Source organism: Phascolarctos cinereus, unplaced genomic scaffold, assembly GCF_003287225.1.
Source record: "Phascolarctos cinereus isolate Bilbo 61053 unplaced genomic scaffold, phaCin_HiC Scaffold_5;HRSCAF=322, whole genome shotgun sequence".
NCBI classification, from domain to species: Eukaryota; Metazoa; Chordata; class Mammalia; order Diprotodontia; family Phascolarctidae; genus Phascolarctos; species Phascolarctos cinereus.
The window spans coordinates 47,962,357-47,981,802 of NW_027555958.1; the positions used below are offsets into that span (position 1 = coordinate 47,962,357).

At 41.3% G+C, this 19,446-nt stretch overlaps 1 protein-coding gene across 1 annotated transcript in view; it reads left to right on the plus strand.

The window, feature by feature from the left end:
* The first annotated feature begins 2,719 nt into the window (after nt 1-2,719).
* Nucleotides 2,720-19,446, plus strand: part of WARS2 (tryptophanyl tRNA synthetase 2, mitochondrial) — an 80,055-nt gene continuing 63,328 nt past the window's right edge. Inside the window, exon 1 of the mRNA XM_021003145.2 lies at nt 2,720-2,823. Coding sequence (XP_020858804.1) covers nt 2,734-2,823 — 90 coding nt within the window. The 5' untranslated portion in view covers nt 2,720-2,733. The remainder of the gene's footprint in view (nt 2,824-19,446) is intronic.

The following is a 19,446-nucleotide window of genomic DNA, read 5'->3' on the forward strand; positions in this document are numbered from 1 at the left end:
GCTATGTTGTTTAGATTTGCTGAAATCTTTTTTCCTTCCTTTTCTCATTCTTTATTATAAGGGTTGGCTCGGGGCAAGGGGGGAGATATTGGTGGGAAACCTAGGAGAGAAGTCCAGAAGGCCCCCAGCATGTTAGGCGGGCCCCTGGTGAAAGACTTAAGGGAAGGCATAGATAAAGATTGCACAGAGTAAAGTATAGCTAGGTACTTATGAACCAATGGAATACTCACATCAACGAGATAACAGTGGCTAGCTAGTATTCAGATATATTAAGGTACTACCCTTTTCATTTTCGAAGACGATGCTCCTTGAGAGTAAGGTTTTTTTTTTTTTTGGTTATTGTTGTTACATCTCCAGCTCTTAGAACAGTGCCTGGTTCACAGGAGAGAAGCTGGGGCTAAAAATACAGATTTAGCAGTCATTTAGCGATATGGTTGAATCTGATGAAATAGAAACTAAAGGACATAAAGGAGAGGGGCTACAAGGAAAGTGGCCTCAAATTCACTTTTAATTGCCTTCTAGCATCTTTGCCCTTACCATACTCATAATTATTTGTGTAGGATTTTTTCCAAAATAAGACTGCAAACCCTCGAGGTCAGTGTGAGTTCTATTTCCATGTTCTAGAATTTAAGAGTTTTATGAGTTAAAAATGCTATTTTGTTAGAGGATGACTCACTCTAACATGCACAAAGGAAAAAATGCCTTTGAAGACAAGTAGAGAAAGAACTACAAACAAAAAAAAATTTGAGAAAAGTCTGTTGTATTTGGCAATTAGGTCATTTAGTGTCCTTTGTTATTTTGGTGACAAAGCAAGATTATAACAGGTTGAATAGGAAGCAGGTGGGTGTGGTTAAGAGAACACATCCTTAGCCAGGTGAAAAGAGAGTTGAGACGGCAACTAGAAGGAATAATACATTCAAGGAAGGGGCCAGTGAGGAGGGAGATGGAAGATGGGAGAGGCAGTTAATGAAGCTGTTTCACCAGAGGTTAAAGAGGACAGGAATCAAGGTCCAGGTGGAGAGGTTGGCCTTGGCTGGGAGAGGACAGGTATGGACAGTTGTTGAGATGAGTTAGATGAGAAGAGGCATGGAAATTGGCATAGTTCTCTAATTTCATTGATACAGGGAATTCCTGCACGAACACCCTTTATCAAGTTGGGCTGATCCCTTCTCTGCAACTTAAAAGTTTTAGCAGTTGCCAAGAGCAAAGTGACTTGTCCTGGGTCACACAGTCCACGTGAGAAGTGAGACCAGGTCTTCCTAGTCCCAAGGTCAGTTCTCTATTCACTTGATAGTACTTCCTTCTATGTAAATTCAAGATATTTAAATCTGATGGATTTGTCTTCTCAGTACCATTGCCAGCCAGATCATTTGCTACTAAGGGGCTAGGTAGGCTAGAGTACTTGATACAGGAAAAAATATTTGCACCACCCCTTAAGGGGATACAAGTAGTCAGTAATATATGAACAAGAGGTATGCTGAATAGCTGAATAATTACTGAAATTCTCTGACTTTCTCCAGTCACACTTGGCAGAAGAAGAACCACAGGGAAGAAAGCAGATATAATGGTGATTTATCTAGGGTTGGGGACTAACAGTGTAGGTTAGGATAACAGAAGTCAAAATGGTTTGAGATTCTAGGATGGTGCCAAGGTTGATAGTGACTGGAATTCAGACAGGATAGGGGAAAAAATAAAGGCCAATCGGGTGTGTAAATGCAAACTGGTAATACAAAGGCTTTGTCAATATTTAATGTAAATGTCTAATTTATTTTTAATAAGTTCCAAGCACTGTGTACAACAAATCACTCTGAACTTTCTTATTACCTCCTCTAGGTCCTGTATGTTCTACTTTTAATAGCTTTTTACCTTCTACTAGATTATAATCTGCTAGAGGTCAGGATCTTTTTATTTACATATCATCTATCACAGTAGCAAACATTAATGTTGAATGAACTATAATGAAAAAAAAAATTCCTATAAGTTAGCTCTCATTATTAGTGCAATAAACCGAACAGGTGATTACTTGGGTCCCTACCGTCAATCTAACACACATTTCGTTCCCTCCCCCCCAAAAAGCCCAACACCTTTGCAAGAAAACTAGATATCCTATTCTGCCAGCTGCTTTTGGACTTCCACGTTGGGTAAGGAAACACAGAAATCTCCGTACTGAAAACAACTTCCCACCTCCTATCCTCTGACACCCCTCGGTAACCCCCCTAAGGGTTCTCCTCCACCTAGGGTGGAAAGCCAGCAGGTAGAGAGGGTCCATTGCACCCCGAGGCAGTCTCTAATTGCTTTTCCCCGCCTTGGCAGCTTCCAACCACTGCCCCCAGGACTCAATGCATCTATCCCCATTTGCACAAGACAATCTTCAACAACTCTTTGGGCTCGGATCCCTCGTCCTCCCCCGCGGGCCCCTCCCCCCGTCTTCGCTTCTCCAGACTAACTCCTCTGTCCTTTCGACCGTATGGCTTTTTTTGTTTTTCCTCCCTTTTCTGTCTACTTTGCTCCAAGCTGCTTTCCTGAAAAAAGGCAAGGTCCAGGAGAAGGTCTTTGGCGAGGGCTGGAGAACGAGAATCCAGCGCAAACTCTGAAGACTCCAGAGGTTCAGAGGAAAGGCAAGCACTGTAACCGACTTCAAGCCAAGGTGGGGGGGAAGGGCTGTCTGAAACTAAGCTTCCGGCGCTCGCCGGGTGACGTCACTAAACGACGACGGCGCCAGCCTCTCTCAAGATGGCGCTACACCTGGTGCGAAAGGCGCTAGGTTGCCCCAGCTTCAATCGGGCATTTCATGGCGGAACCGTTGCGGATCCCGTCCCCCAGGTAACCAAAAGATGCCCCTCCTCCACCAGTCGCCGCTGCCACAGCCCCTCCCGCCCCTCGACGACTCTTTTCAGTTCCTTCTACCTCGCTTTTTCTCTGGGAAAGAGAGGCAACGGTGACAGCGCGGCTCTGACGCCGGTGCCGTAACCTTCATTTTGGAAAAGTTGCTTTTGACCCGGTGCGTGGTGACGTTAAGTGACGGGTGGACGTGTAGACCGCGCTTGCTTGAGACAACTGCGCCGACGCCAGTCACATGATCACAGTTCTCCCCTTTTCTCTTACTTCTTCCAGAGTAGTAGGCGGCTGTGATTCTGGAGCGCCGAATTTTTGCCTTCACCTCCTTCTGGCGCTTCCGGGCACGGTTTCCTCAGTTCTTGGAACCCGGCAACTGGCGCTGGGAGGTGCCTTAGAGGCCATCTCGCCCAGACCCCACATTTTGCGCGTGAGGAAACTGAGGCCCAGAGAAATTAAGTGATTTTCCGAGGCTCACCCAGCTACCTAGTAGATGACCCAGGATGGATTGGAATCCAGGTCCTTCAGTTCCAGTCCAGCGCTCGTTGCACTTTACCGCTCTAGCCTTATTCCTGAATCTGAGTAGACCTTTACTATGTAGCTATGCCTTCCCCTCCCTCAAACGGGAGGCCCAGTTGCATCTCCCAGAAAACACACATATTGGAATGGAATTTGGATGCCGCCTGCTCCAAATGCTTTCTTTTACAGAAAAAGAAACAGATCAGCAGGCTTGTCCACGATTACACAGTAAGTGGTAGAGCCAAGATTCAAACCTATGCCTTAAGTTTCCAAATCCGGCAGATTTCCCAAGATACCAGACTGCTTAAATCTAATAGGTATTTTGGCGTCAGGTGGCAGCTCCCCTCTGGGAAGGTTGAGAGAATGATGGGGTAATAAGATTTTTGTCTGATCAGTCTACACCCACACTCATCCTTACTGGCATTTGACCCTAAACTCAGAGCTTTTCTTCAGCAGTATCTTTAACCCCACTACAATGCTGCATCCAGGGGGCTCTTTGATAGAAATTAAGTAGCCAGGTGTTGTCTTCTCGGATTGAGATGTTGGAATCATGAATAGGAAGTGTTCAGCGTCCAGAGCAGTGGTCATGCTTTTTTCAGTACCTAAGATTTGTGATTTGAGCTTTATGGGAACTCTACACTGAGGCAAATTGAAGCTTCTCTAATAGCTAATTAGTAGCCAGTCACCAGTTGCTGTGGGCCAAACTTTACCACTTGATGGCTAACCTGGTGAAGAGTCTACACTTAGCCAGGTTGATTCTTGAACAGTGTCTGTCCATGTTAAAGGAACAGCTTAACAGAATCTGCCCATGGGAACTTGGCAGGTTATGTCCATGCCATAATGAAATATTGAAGGAGAACTTAGCTGGAGGGGCAGTAATATGAATTAAGGCAAGGAAAGTCAACAAACATTATTAAGCACCAGGCCTTGTAGTAAGTGCTGGGAATATAAATACAAACAGCCCTCAAAGGGTTTGCATTCTAAGGGAGGTGGGGGTGAGGAAGAGAAATACAACATATAAAAAGAAACTAAAAGCTGTGTGGTGTGGGGCAGAGGTAAGGGTACCACAAGTAGGACTTGGTTGAATCAGGAGTGTAGCCTGGAGAGGAATGAAGATATGGCTGACCTGGACAATCTTTTAAAAATAAAAGTTCTGGGAGGAAGCAGCCAATAAATGGGAGAGGCCTCAGGAGTGGAGTGTGCTCCTGTTGTGAGAAGTCTGGGGCTAGACTGAGTTTCCAGGCTGAAGAAGTTTGTTTTGCATGGTAGAGAAAGTCTGAGAAGTTAGGAGAGCAGCCTGAAGAGGTAAAGAAAAATGTCTCTGCAGAATCCATCTTTTATGAGAACTTGAAAAAAAATCTGGAGTTTTGCATTTTTATCAGACTGAGAAAATGAGGTCAGATAGTCACGTCAGGATTAATTTGGCATTATTTCACATTAGTTGGGGTGCTTTGATGCTGAGACCAGGAATAGATGGGGAAGATATAGGATGGAACTGGGATTGCCTGGAGGTTAGGGAATGGCTGATGGCAGCTGTAGAAAGGCAAGCCAGCACAGCATCTCTGCACTACAGTCCCTGTAGAAACTGATTTGAGTGGAAAATTATCTGAGGACAGGGATACAACTCTGAATTATCCTTAGAATGTTAGAATATTATTACAGCATTTTAACCTTGACTGTTCAAAAGTTCATTAATGACACGCCATATTGGTCAGACTGTAGGACATTGATCTTATAGCTCTGCTTTTATTCTAGATTCCCTCTTTTATCTCAGAAGTTTTAGCAGGCAAAATAGAATATAGGTCTGTAATTTTTAATCTTTGGTAATACTATGAGAAGTAAGAAATGATTATATTTACATATAAGGAAATTGAAAGGAAAGTAGCTCTGGGTCAGGAGCTTCCAGAACCAGCTAAAATTGGGTGAAACTGGTTGTTTGATTAAAGAGGCTGGAAGGAGGACAAAGGTTTAAGCTTTACTTAGAGTGTGTGTGCTTGAAATTTACCTAGGGAAACATGGGGTGGGCATTTAGGGAAGTCTGTGACCAGTGCTGACTTCTGCCTATGAAAGTCATCTAGGAGGGACATGCGGCCCAGAATAGGAATATAAGATTTGTTTTCGTTTCTGCAAGGTGTGTGTCCTTTTCTCGAGTTCCACACTCCAGCAAGCTTATTAAGGATTTCACTGCTTCATTCATCCTGAGTCTGTCTAACTTTATGTGCCTATTTGGGCACCGGAGGTTATTTCTAACATTACCTTGCCACATAATAATAATAGTTGCAATTTACATAGCTCTTAAAGGTGCTGTAGGTTTACAAAGCACTTTACATATGTTATTTTGATCCTCACAACAGCCTTGAAAGTTAGGTGCTATTATTATCCCAATTTACAAATGAGAAAGGTTAAGTGTCTTGCCCAGGGTCACACTACTAGTAAATGTCTGAGTTTAGATTTGAACTCAGGTCTTTCTGATTCCAGGCCCAGCACTCTATGCACTATATTACCTAGCTGCCATGTTTAATAGTAGGCACTTAAATCTTTTTTGAATAAATGAATGCAAATATTGGTGAAATAAGAAGCAAAGATTCTATAACACATATTGGTAAGGTACATCTGACTGGTATGAGAAATTTTACTGATAATAAACATTAAAGAAATGACATCATCATCTTCTACTGTCGCTTCTGTCACATTCATGCCTGAACAGCAGAACTGCTCAAGTTTAGCATCTGGTAATCTGGTTTGCTCCAAGGACTGATGTAATTACATAGAGAGAATTCTCATAGTCCACATAAAAAATTGGTTAAAGTTGGGATGAGTTTTTAGGGAAATTTGAATTTCAGTAGTGTTTCCCATATAATGACTTTTTTTTTCAAGGATAAGACAGTGAATCCAAACTTTTTATTTAAATTTGAGAGCTGTAAAAATTAAATGAGATGGTATATTTGAAAGCTGTTTTGAATGAATTGTCACATAAATGTTAGGCAATATTATTGTCTTTGGGAACTTTCGAGATATCTGAGAGACATGTTTGTCAAATGGTGTTCTTGTTAAAATGGTCTTAGAAAAGGACCAGTAAAAATTTATGGCCACTTTTCTTGTATGTGTCTTCCTCTTCTTTTGAGAAGTTGCCTTTGAAGAGCTCCATGAACAGATGCGGAGATATGTGAAGGGAAAATTGGGTCCTTAAAACAGATGCATTAGACATATTTATTATATCTCGTAACATGTGTGGAAAGTGAAAAATATTTTGTTTGAGCTGAGAACAAAGGAAAAAAATTCACATTTTAGCATTAGCTTTAGAAAGGTGCAAAGAAAGGAGTTGAGTTTACCATGAAATTATGATTAATTAATCCATCCCATAAGTGAGGGTGTTCTTACAAACAAAAATAAAGGGATCAAGCGTTATTTGTACTTGTAAATAACTACACATACTAAAACATGATTTTTAAAGATAATTTGCAAGTGGCTTACTAAGGGGAGATCATACTCCAAAGTAGTTAGAAATACAGTGTGGCAAAAGAAAGATAATTGTTACTGAGCTTGTATTGTTGAAGCTCAGTATTCCAATACTTAAAGGCTACATGTGGAGTTGCATCACACAATTTTTGGTAAAAATACGTAGTTAGGAATACAGAAGAACAGGCATAGATTTACCAAGTTATGGGATATATGCTAACTAGAAAAATGATTTCTTTTTTCCAGGTGTCACTCAACAAAAAACAGTTGGGGAGAAAATAGTTAGAAAACCAAAGGAGTAAATGTGCTTCATGGGGTAGGGAATAGGGGCTGGGCCTGTTTTCACTGGTCTAAGGGACCATATACCAAGGTAAGAAACTCTTTACCAATGAGGTTTAGCACACTCTCTACAACTTCTATTCATAAAGAATTGCTGAGATCACTGAGAGGTTAACTGTCAGCACTGGGTCTTGAACCCAGATCTTCCAAGCTGTCTTCCTATCCACTAAGCTGTGTTGCCTCTTAGACTTTGGAAATCTATGTAATAAATAGTCTATCAAACTAAGTGCAAAGGGGCTTATACCTAGTAGCTTGATCACCAGGTGATAAATATTTGGATATGATGCTCCATGAAATAAAATGCCTCAGTCCTTCTTGCTTCTGCAGTGACAGTGGTCTAAGAGGGGCCCAAGGGTCATTGACAGATTCATAGTTGTTGAGATCTTGATTTAGTAACTGAAAGAACTGAACCACATGCATGTTGACAATCTATAAATGAAATCAGAAGACAAAGCTAATTGGAAAACTGGCTAATAAGTAAACCTCAAATAGGTAAATAAAGAAATTGGAGGAGTGTTCCACAATCCTTGTGGACTAGATGCAAAGGTGTGATGATAAGAAATTTGGCATCTAAATTTGTTGAATCCCCAGACAAAGAATGGTGTCTTGTTGCTGGATGTTAAATTGTAGAGATATGTTTAGTAAAGTGGCTGTGGATAAGTTCTGGGGTACATTTGTTTTGTTTTTGTTTTTCCACCATGACCATTTTCCAGCCTACTGTGGCTGCCCCTCTGTCTTCCAGAGACTATGTCCTGGAGTAGCATTGTAACTCCAGCCCTGACCAGGCAGTCCTGTTTGGTGTTCTCTATATCCAGCCGGCTTTAGACCTGATCATGTTCTTTTACCGATCTACGCAGCTATCACCACTCATATCCTCATTCCTCCTGCCAAACCATGTCAAATCAACACTTCTCTTATTTCTTAAAAGTGTCAGTTGACTGCCCTACTGTTCTATTCTCTGTCTCTGAGATATCTCAGACCAAAATACCTTTTCTTTTTTATATATATAATTAATTTATTTTTAGTTTTCAGCATTCACTTCCATAAGATTTTGGGTTTTAAATTTTGTCCCCCCTTCCCCAAGATGGCATGCAATCTGATATAGGCTTTACTTATACATTCATGTTAAACATATTTTCACATTAATCTTGATGTAAAGAAGAATTGGAACTAATGGGAGGAACCACAAGAAAGAAGAAACAACACAAAACAACAAAAGAAAAGGAGAGCAAATAGTATGCTTCCATCTACATTCAGACTCCAAAGTTCTTTCTCTGGATGTGGATAGCCTGTTCCATCGTGAATCTTTTGGAGTTGTCTTAGATCCTTGCATTGCTGAGAAGAGCTAAGTCTATCAAAGTCAGTCATTGTACAGTGTGGCTGTTACTGTGTACAACATTCTCCTGGTTCTGCTCACTTCCCTCAGCATCAGTCCATATAAGTCTTTCCAGGTTTTTCTGAAGTCCACCTGTTCATCATTTCTTATAGCACATAGCATTCCATTATGTTCATATACCACAACTTGTTCATCCATTCCCCGATTGATGGGCATCCCCTCAATTTCCAGTTCTTTGCCATCAGAAAAAAAGGTGCTATAAATATTTTTGTACATGTGTGTCTCTTCCTGTTTTTATGATGTCTTTGGGATACAGACCTAGAAGTGGTATTTCTGGGTCAAAGGGTATGTGCTGTTTTATAGCCCTTTGGACATAGTTCCAAATTGATCTCCACAATGGTTGGATCAGTACACAACTTCACCAACAGTTCATTAGTGTTCCAATTTTCCCACATCTCCAACATTTATCATTTTCCTGTTTTGTCATGTTAACCAATCTGATAGGTGTGATGTGCTGCCTCAGAATTGTAGAACACCTTTTCTTCACTTCTGCTTATATGTGTTTCCTCCCCCAAGCTTCTTGAGGACTGGGGCTGGCTTTCACTTTTGTATTTGTTGCCTCAGTGGTAAGTCTGACTTCCCAGAATTGGAATTGATCTCAAAGGTCATGTAGTCCAACCTCTACCTATATAATACTCAAAATTCAGTATAGTAAATGCTTTGTTGTTGTTCATGCGTTTCAGTTGTGTCTGACTCTTTGTGACCCCATCTGGGGTTTTCCTGGCAAAGAGACTAGATTGGTTTGCCATTTCCTTCTCTAGCTCATTTTACAGACAAGGAAACTGAGGGAAACAGAGTTAAATGACTTGCCAAGGGTCACATAGCCAGTAAGTGTCTGAAGCTGGATTTGAACTCAGGAAGATGAGTCTTTCTGACTCCAGGCCCCAAACTCTAGCTTGTGAGCCTGAGAAGGTGGTAATACCCTTGATGGTAATAAAGGCAGTTAGGAAGAGGGGAGGGTTTTGAGGAAAGGTAATGAATTTCATTTTGGATACATTGAGCTTAAGATGTCTACAGAACATCCATTTAAAATAAGTGTTTGCTTAGCTCCAGAATTGAAAGTCATTCTTTCCTGAGATGGTGTGTGCCAGATTTAAATGAGCTGGTGCTAGTTTATTTGCAGCTAAAACTGGCATAAGTGCAGCAACCTTCTGAAACCTAGAGTTCTTTGGGGCTACCCATGTCTCTTCAGTGATCTCTTTGATGGCTTGTCAGGACTTTGCAGGTCTGGGTCATCTGCATTCATAACTACTTTGGGAATCAGGTCAGTGTACTTGCTATAGACAACTTTGTCCTTTGACCTTGACCTTTTTCCCTGTCACGCAATTACATCACATTTAATTTTCCCTTTTGTATCCATCAGAATGGCCAGTGCATTGGATATTTTCTTTTTTCTTTCAATATCTACAGTGAGTGGATGTGATCTAGATGAATATTCAGCAAACGAAATTGAGAAGGAGCTGCCTGGCAGGTAGGAGAAGTAGGAGTGATGTCGCAAACATCTAGAGAGGAGAGGGTCATTGAGGGCATTAAACACTGCTTAGGTCAAGAGGGAGGAAAATTGAGAAAACACTGTTAGATTAACAGGAGGTCCCTGGTGACTTTGGAGAGAGCAATTTCAATTGAATGAGGTTGGAAGCCAGAATACAGAGAGTTAAGAAGAGAATAAGGGGGAAGGTAGTGGAGTTACTGATTGTAGACAGCATTGTCAAGGAGTTTAAGCCAAGAAAGCGAGAAGAGTTACAGGATGGTAGCTGGCAGAGATGGATGGATCAAGTGAGGGGTTTTTGAATGGTGGAGAAATGAACATGTTTATGGGCAGCAGGGAAGCAGCCAGCACAGGAGGAGACTGGAGATCAGCTAGAGAATAGAGATAGTAGAGGAGGCAGTCTTCTGAAGAAGAAGGGATAGAATGGAATCATTTGTGCATCTAGAGGGCTTTGTCTTAGCAAAGGGAAAGGCCACCTGTTCATGTGAAACAAGGATAAAAGAACAGATAGTAGCCAAAGGCATCTGTGTGACATAAGATGGGGGAGAAGGGAAGAGGGAGCTCTTGGTGAATGGGCTCAGTTTTTTCAGTGGAATATGAGACAAAGTTCTCAACTGAGAGGTGGGAGTAGGGAGGGCTTTGGGAGATTTGAGGAGCTGGGGTAGAGTTAATTAGGGCAGTGTAAAAGAATTGCCCAAATGAGGTTATGTAATGTAAATTTCTAGTGGGCCCATTAAGCATAATTTCCTGATTTTTCTCCAGCTTTTATTCAGCAGCACATAAGTAGGAGCTAAGGCAAGGGATTATGAGAGTACTCCAAAGCTAGAGTGTGGCAGGGCATATGGAGAAAAAATACAAAACAAATATCAGGTAGTTAAGTATAATTACCTTATGTCATTTTTCAAATTAATTAGTAAGTTTGAATTGCATAATACTTTAAAAATCAATTTCATGTAGGCCACTTGCATTTCTTGTTATGATGGTACAGCGCAGTGAAAATTATAAATCTTCTGCCCTTCCTCCTCCTACATTGTTGTTTGGCTTGGATGAATTATGAGAAAAGAGCAAAGCCTCCTTGTAAGTTTATCTCCATGTCTCTAGTTGTCTGTTGCTGCCTGACTTGCTTTGTGTAAAATGGAAGCTTTTAACACATGAGTCCCTAGATGCTTGTAGGAAGTTGTGTTTACACATAGTCCACAGCCAAGAGGTCAGCTTGAGCAGAGCCCCGAGGGCAGAAAAGAGGTGGTAAGTACTGATGCTGATGGATGATGAGAAAGACATCCATCTAAGTCCTAGTTAGGATTTATAGCTGGAGTCCTTTTTTAAAGAAGAAACAGAGGTGAGATGTGGGAAGATAATAGAGGTAAAAGTCCCTATTTAGGCTAATTCCTGCTCAGACAAAATGAAGAAAAAAAATAAGAGAAAAGTTATCTTTCCAGGTAATATTTGATAAAGTAGTTGTATGATATGAAAATGTATTACTCATTGCAGTGATAATTGTATTTATATTGCCCCTAAAGTTTCACTGGTATGTGAACTCTTTTGTGTTTCTTTTTTTTAAACAAAAGTTTGATTCTTTCAGTTGCTGACTTTGGCTGCTTATGATTCTAAGAGCAAATGTTTCAGTCTCTTACCTTTCCAATCCATCCATCACATGGCTGCCAAAATAACTTTCCTGTAGTGTGGTCTAGGTCTAACCATGTTACTACCCTACTAAGGAAACTACAGTGCCTGATAAAAATCAACAGTCCTTTATTAAGTGTCTACTATTTGCCAGACACTGGAGATTTTGACCCTGTCCTTAAGATGCTTGAGAAGAAAACAATCTGTACATATAAAGCTGTATACAAAATGAGTACGAGATAACTTTTGGGGGAAGACACTAGCAACTCTGGGGATCAGGAATGGTTTATGTAATAGGTGATGAGCTGAGCAGCAATCTGGAGATTCCAAGGAGCAGATGTGAAGAGTGAGTGCATTCCAGGCCTGGGGGATGGCCAGTGCAAAGGCACAGTCAGAATTTGGAGGGTTGTGTTTGTAGAACAGAATGAACAGATTTCTCAGTTTGTCCTTTAAAACCCTTCAGAATGTGACATCAGCCTCCCTCTCAGATTCATTGCTCGTTACTTCCCTTCACACACTCGTGTCCAGGCCAAACTGAACATAGTGCCGTTCTGAGAACCCATCATACCATCTCACTGCTCCATGCTTTCACCTAGGCTGTCTGTCCCCCATGCTTTCTACCTCACCTCTGCCTCTTAACCTCCTTCAAGGCTCAATTTAGGTACCATCTCCTATAAGCCTTTCCTGATCCTCCCAACTGTTTGTGCTTTCTGCCTCCTCAAATTATCTTGTATATACTTAATCTGTTTACATAGTACCATAGAGGACCTTAGAGAGCCTCAAGTCCAACCTCTTTTTACGATATGGAAACTGAGACCCAGAGAGATTTAGTGACTTGCCCAAGATCATACGTATAGTAGAAACTAGAGGCAGTTTTCAAACTCAGGTCAGCTAACTTTGAATTCTGTATACTCTTTCCAGTAAAGCACCCTGCCCTGATGTATCCCCTAGTATAAGGTCTCCGAGGGAGGGACTGTTTGGCACTTTAACATTGTACCTAGTACAATGCCTCACACATAACAATTGCTTGTTGGGTTGGATTAGGTATACGGGTGGCCCTCTAGGTTCTCAAGTGCCACTCTTTGACTGAATCCAAACTTCGTGGTACAGATCCCCTTAATAAAAGGATTTGTTCTGTAAAACTTGGACTCAGGCAGAAGGCCGCACCCAAGGACCTAGAAAGCCTCTGCAGGTTCCCCACCCCTGGATTAGGACCTTGGTCAACAGTATCAAAAGTTTGAGGGAGGTCAAGGTCGAGGAAGATTGAGCAAAAATAAAATTTCAGATTTTGTTGTTAAGACATCTTTGGCAACTTTTGCAAAAAAAAGTCTCAGGGATTGTAGGGGTCAGAAGCCAGATGGCAGATGCTCTAAGGAGAAACGAAGGCAGGGAGTGTGAACTATTATTTCTAGTAGTTTGGTAGTGAAGGGGGAGAGAGATAGGATCATAGGATCATAGTAGTGGTAAAGCAAAGATTTTGTTTTATTTTTAAGGGAGACCTGAGAATGTTTGTAGGCACTGGGTAAGGTTGCCAATAATTCCATTGGGCAAGTGGGTAGGAAAAGATGAAAGAAATGAAAGAAAGTAAGAAGGAAAATCAACAGGGTAACTTCCCAACGGGAGGTGGATAGGATGGAGAAGATACAGTGGATAAAGGGTATACATAGAAGAGAAAAGCCATTTCATCCTCTGAGAGTGAAACAAAGGATGAGAAGGATGGGCGAAAATGTATAGAGTTTTTTAGTTGTGGAATAGATGACATGAAGGAGTGTAGAACAGATGGCCTCAGTGAAGTAGTAGGTGAGGTCATTCTCCTAAAGAAAACAGAATAAGAAATACCACATCAAAAATCTATACTGTGGTGGTCAGAATATAGTTTATAAACTGTTTCTACACAGGTCATCTTATCTCCAGCTCTTCAGGTGATTCTGGACAGAATGAGGGTTATGCCTCACCTAACTGGTACTTCTCTAGACCATTCAGGGGAGAGTATGAAGAGAAAATGCCCCTCTCATGGATTGCAGACTGATTAATGTTTGACCTGGCCCAGCATACACAATGACTGCAGAGTGTTCTTCTCTTGTTGAATCTGGGATGGGACTAGGTGAGCATCACAGAGGTGCAGACCGAGATGTCTCTGTGATGCTCACCTAGTAGGTGAAAAATGAAGTAGTGAGTTAACTGGGAGGCAGAGAAGCATTGTCATCTTCCACAGGAAACAGCAGGAATTTTATACCAATAAAGTAGTTTATAGAGTAGGGAGATTCTATGATGAAGAATGCATGAGTCAGCATTAGTTTTAAATGCTGGCTAATTATTCACAAGGAAGATCTGTGTTGAAGTAGGGTTGATGTCAAAAGAGGAGAGGAGACCAGCATTGGTACTAAAACAGAGTGAGAGATGCTTTTTTTCCCCACTGTTTTTACCATGCTTAGAGAATAGTGACACAAAGTCTCTTTTATATGCAACCTGCCTATGACGACATCTGGTTTTTAAAGGAGCAAATGATGAATTGTTGTAGTTGTAACAGAAGCAGTTGTGACCCTGTGCAGGTATGGTGGTGCACTGCTGTAATCCCAACTATGAGGAGGCAGAGGCATGTCGAGGCTGCTATGCCAGAGTAAGATCAGTCCTGTGAGTAGCCCCTGAACGTCCAGCCCGTGGAGGGGGGTTGGGGGGAGCGAAGAGAGAGATAGAACATGAATGACTGTGACTTGTGTTTCTTTCTTCTGCCTCCTGGACAAGTCCTCTCCTCCCCTTATATCCTTGTATGGCTATCTGCTTTTTCCCTTTGTGGGGGACAATAACATTCTGAAGCACGTTCTTATTTTCTCCTGAATTATTGTGTCGCATCCCCCCAGCTAGACTGTAAGCTTTGTAAGGGTGAGCCCTGGCCACCATGCCTTAATTTTCTTTTGATCTTTCTTAGCATCCTGCACAATGCTTATATATAGTAGCCACTTAATAAATGATTTATTTAAGGAATGAATGAATGAATAAATGGAGCCTTTGCTTAGCATAGCATCACTTGAGCTGTAGTGGCTATATGTCTCCAAGTCTGGGAAGTGCTAGGTATGGGGGTGGGAAACCTGTGGCCTTCTGGGTCCTTGGCTGAGGCCTTTTGACTGAGTCCAAGTTTTACAGAACAAATTTATTTGTTTTATTAAGGGGATTTGTATATCAGATATAGGTTTCTTAGAGTGCTTCCCAGTTTAAGTGATGGGGAAGAAAATTGCCTTTAATCTTCCAGCCTGTTCTTTCCCCCAATAAAACAGCTCCCCCAGCCCCAAGAATGCAAATATACTTTTGTCCAGATAGCAATTTCCTAACTATTTGGTCTCCATCTCCTTAGTTTACACCGTTTTAACCCTCATCCCCATACATGTATATATATATAAACAGTGTGTCTCAAAAAGTACCTACATTTGAATGCTTTGTAATATTTTTTCCTGCCCATTTCCTCCTGTGAACTTAAATTTATTTTTTTTTACCTTATCTTTCTTACATACAGAAATTATAGGAAGTACAAAGGCATGCATGTTTATGGACCCAACCTTTAAATTTCTATCTAAGGTCTCTGCTGCAAGATTGCCTTATAAGTGAAACTTACACTTTATGATAAAGTGCTTTTATTAATCCTGTTTTGGATGGAGTCCAAGACAGACCCTCCTTATGCCAAATTCCTCTCTATAGCAAACAGTGTTTCAGTGAAGTTCTAGTGTCTACTTACAGATTAGCACACAGTTTTCAAACTCATATCACCCATCACATTTTAGTCACCATCTTTGGGAAATCCTGCAGTATGATAGTGCTATGCAAGTATTTAAGATAGCAAGCCAAAAATTGTACTCTATCCTGCTAAAACAGTAGAGGAAATAGAGGAGGAGTGAAAATAATTTCCTGAGAAGAAAATTGCCCAGGATATCAAGAGTAACACCCTTCTAGGCCTTGCGAAGTGTCATGAGAGTTTTTAATGATCAGAAGTGATTAGATATTTGGCTGTCCTTTTCAGCCAGAAGATGGATTTGAACCAGATTACCACATCCAGTGTTTAGTTTTGAAGGGAGAAAAAAAGCCAATTATTTGTCTCTTTGTTCAAAGGCTTTTCGTGTTGCAGACCCCAGAAAAAGCTGGTAGAGGAGCCAGGCTTTCACATCCATTAAGGTTAGCTGAGAAACTGTTGAATTTGATCTCTTCCATTTGCCATCTGGATACAGTAGAGAAAAATATATTCTGCATTGGGTTACTGGATACCATCCAGAAAATAATATGTCAAGGGCATCAAAGGATTGAAGCACTTGGTCCAGTCTGTCTAATGATCACAAGCAGTGTCTGCTCTCCAGTTTTGTAGTATGTTTTATTTTTATAGTGACAATATATATCCCAGGATAATACATCACAAAGATTGCTGCCAGCTTGTCAAATCTAGGATTCCTCCATCATACACTTCAAAAAATGCACATGCTTTCTTTGGGGGAAACCTTGCTCTTATAAAATTGAAGTAACATCATTTCCCCCACCCTTTTTTCCTGAAACAGATGGTTTACTGCCTGAAGAGGTCTCATTCCTAGGGATAGTCTCTAATTTTTCACTTTACCTCTTCCCCACTTCACCCCATTCGAGAGTTCCTTCCTCAAAATTTGACTTTGTTTAAAAGTGCATTCATTGCCCCTTGTACGAAGAAGACATGATATCTGGCTAGCTAGTGACCATACTGGCAGCTTTCCAGGAATCTGACAGCTACATCTCATTATTCACACCAACTGGAGCCAATTGTAGCTGCCCCTGTATTTTTCTTATTTTTTATTTTAAAATGTGGATAGGAAGCAACAGCATGCCATTTGGTCTCTGCTTAGATCAAGAAAGAGCTTTGTATAATGGAACCTGTATTCTCAATAGACCATATGCCTACATTTTAAGATAACTGGAGGCCATCTTGCAGGACCCTCTGGTTTGGGGCCCTGTAGAAGCTAGTTATGGTTGAATTTATGCTTTTGCAGTAGATAAATTTGCAGGCCAGTTGCCTTACAGTATGACCATCACCAATTAAGGAAGGTTGGTGCTAAACCTCATGCCACAAAATTTATCCTCTTTCAGGGACTTTTGCTTTTGGTATGTAATTCTTGGCACTCTACATCTAACATTCTAAGCCAGTTCTAGAACCTTTTAGCACAGGCTCCAAGAACCCAGAGAGAATCTTCTCTAGGTACTGGACTAGTTTATTTAAGAGAGGAAATGTGCGTAGCACAGGATTCTTTCCTTTCCTCAGGGGTTCCCAATCGATAGAGTTTAATCCTCAAAAGCAATAGATCTTGAAATATGGTAGATCTCCAAACTCCCTGGCATCCTTCCTTCTCCAAAGTTTTGGGGCAAACTCTAGAGTGGGAAAGCCTAGATGCATGACTGTTGTCCTCATGGTTAGAGAAGGCCAAGTTCTGCATGTTCATACCCTGGGGCATGTTCTTGTTGTCTGCCTGGCTCTCCAGGTGGTTCTGGTGGTTCTAGCAGGGTGAACAGTACCCTGAGTTCAAAGCCTTCATGTACCAGAACTACTCACTGGCCTTTTCCTGTGCCAGTGTTGATCTCCAGTTGGAGTCCAAGTTCTGTGAGTCCATGTAGTGGGTGGATTTCCTCTAAGTGTGGAGTGTCAGGTATGTGGTCCTGACCACCAAGCATCTTGAGGGTTATACAAAACCAGCTCAGTTCTGGATCTTGGAACTGGAATTCTGTGGATGAAGGGCTCTACTAGGACCTAGTGGGTAAATTGGGAATGTTCCTTCAAGGGAAGAATATCTGTTATGGCTCGTACCACTTTCTCCTGGCATGGTTTCATCCTTTCTATGTGCTTGGCAAGAAAAGCAACTATACAACGTAGAATTTTGTCAGTGCCCAGGTCGTGCCAGAGCTGCATGACCTTGTGAGCAAACCCAACTTACTATGATCTGATGGAGAATGGGGATGCCCCGACACCATCTCTGGCTTTGGGCCCTACTTGGGGTCTCTCCTGTGGTCTGCTGCAGTGATTTCTTGCAGGTCTCCCAGATTCCAGTCTCGCTTTGCTCACATCCATCCTACACATTTGCTGGATTACGCTTTGTCCAAGGCAGTTCTGATCAGGTCACTGCTCTCCTCAGAGACCTTTAGTAGCTCATCCTTGCACCTGACGTCAAGGCAGACGCTTCATCCTGACTATCAGCTTCCTCCACCACCTTTTCAACATCTTATAAGTCAACAGATATTTCATTAGCCGTGTATTGTGTATAGAGCACTGTGCTGGGCCCCAGAGAAGATGCAGAATGTAGGCAAGATATAGGTTTGCCTTTGGGGGCCTATTTTGTTGTTGTTTAGTTGCTTTTCAGTCATGTCTGACTCTCTGTGGCTCCTTTTTGGGGCTTTCTTGGCAAAGATAATGATGTGGTTTGCTGTGTCCTTCTCCAGCTCATTTTATAGATGAGGAAACTCAGGCAAACAGGGTTAAATGACTTGTCCAGAATCGCACAGCTAGTATGTGTCTGAGGCTGGATTTGAACTCGAACCGCTGCACCATGTAGTGACCATACTGGCAGCTTTCCAGGAATCTGACAACTACATCTCATTATTCACACCAACTGGAGCCAATTGTAGCTGCCCCTGTATTTTTCTTATTTTTTATTTTAAAATGTGGGTAGAAAGCAACAGCATGCCATTTGGTCTCTGCTTAGATCAAGAAAGAGCTTTGTATAATGGAACCTGTATTCTCAATAGACCATATGCCTACATTTTAAGATAACTGGAGGCCATCTTATATGTGGACTCCATTGCAGGACCCTCTGGTTTGGGGCCCTGTAGAAGCAAGTTATGGTTGAATTTATGCTTTGGCACCTATAATCATTTAATAAATAACAATTGGACACTTGCTATGGAAAAGAAATTTATGCAGAGCTGTATTAATAAAGTATAATTAATGCATTCGGTGATTTTGCTTAGACTTAAATTTTTTTAAATCAGTGAACTAAACTTTACAAGCTTACAAATCAGTCACAGTCTCAACAGATGGAATTAGACATTATTTTCTTATGGTAAAAACATGCATTCCTCCTTTATTAACAAATTAATATCAGAATTTTGGCTTTTCTTCTCAAATGACCACTGACATCACAAGCACAAAAAAGCATTTTCCCTTCCCTCTTTGAGATGTCATGAACTGTCACAGTGGAAACTCTGACCCCTGGAACCCAAGCATCAGCAGGTGAGGGAAGGAGGAACTGATTTTAAAAATATTTTGCTTTAAAATATTATTTGCTGTGTCGAAGCCTGCAAATGCCATCTGTTATTGATTGTCAGGTTCTTAAACCTTTTTTCTTTTAAAAAACTTGTCTTAAAAAAACCTTTCCATCTCCATTTTCCATAAAATCTGTCCCTTAACTCCATCAAGCACATCCTGCTCCTGCTGTGCTCACCCTTATGTTTGTCCCGTCTTGTTTATGAACTCTACTATATTTATAATGTAGCACAGACACTTAGCATTTGTCTTGGAGGAAGGGGTGAAATGAAGCAGGGACGTGTATTATTGTAGGTAGGCACATGCGATCCCTTGGGGAACGGGACTGTTTCAAGCTGAATCTCTTTGCATACTAAAGTGTCACATCATTAATTATGACATGACCTATCAGCACATTTACTTATTAATGCCACATTTACATCACAGTGATTTTCATTAAAATATCAGGAAGTTGCCAAAAGGGGTAAAATGACCTTAAGCTTTAAGGCAAAGTTGCTACTTTTTCTTCCTAAATAAAATGGTAAT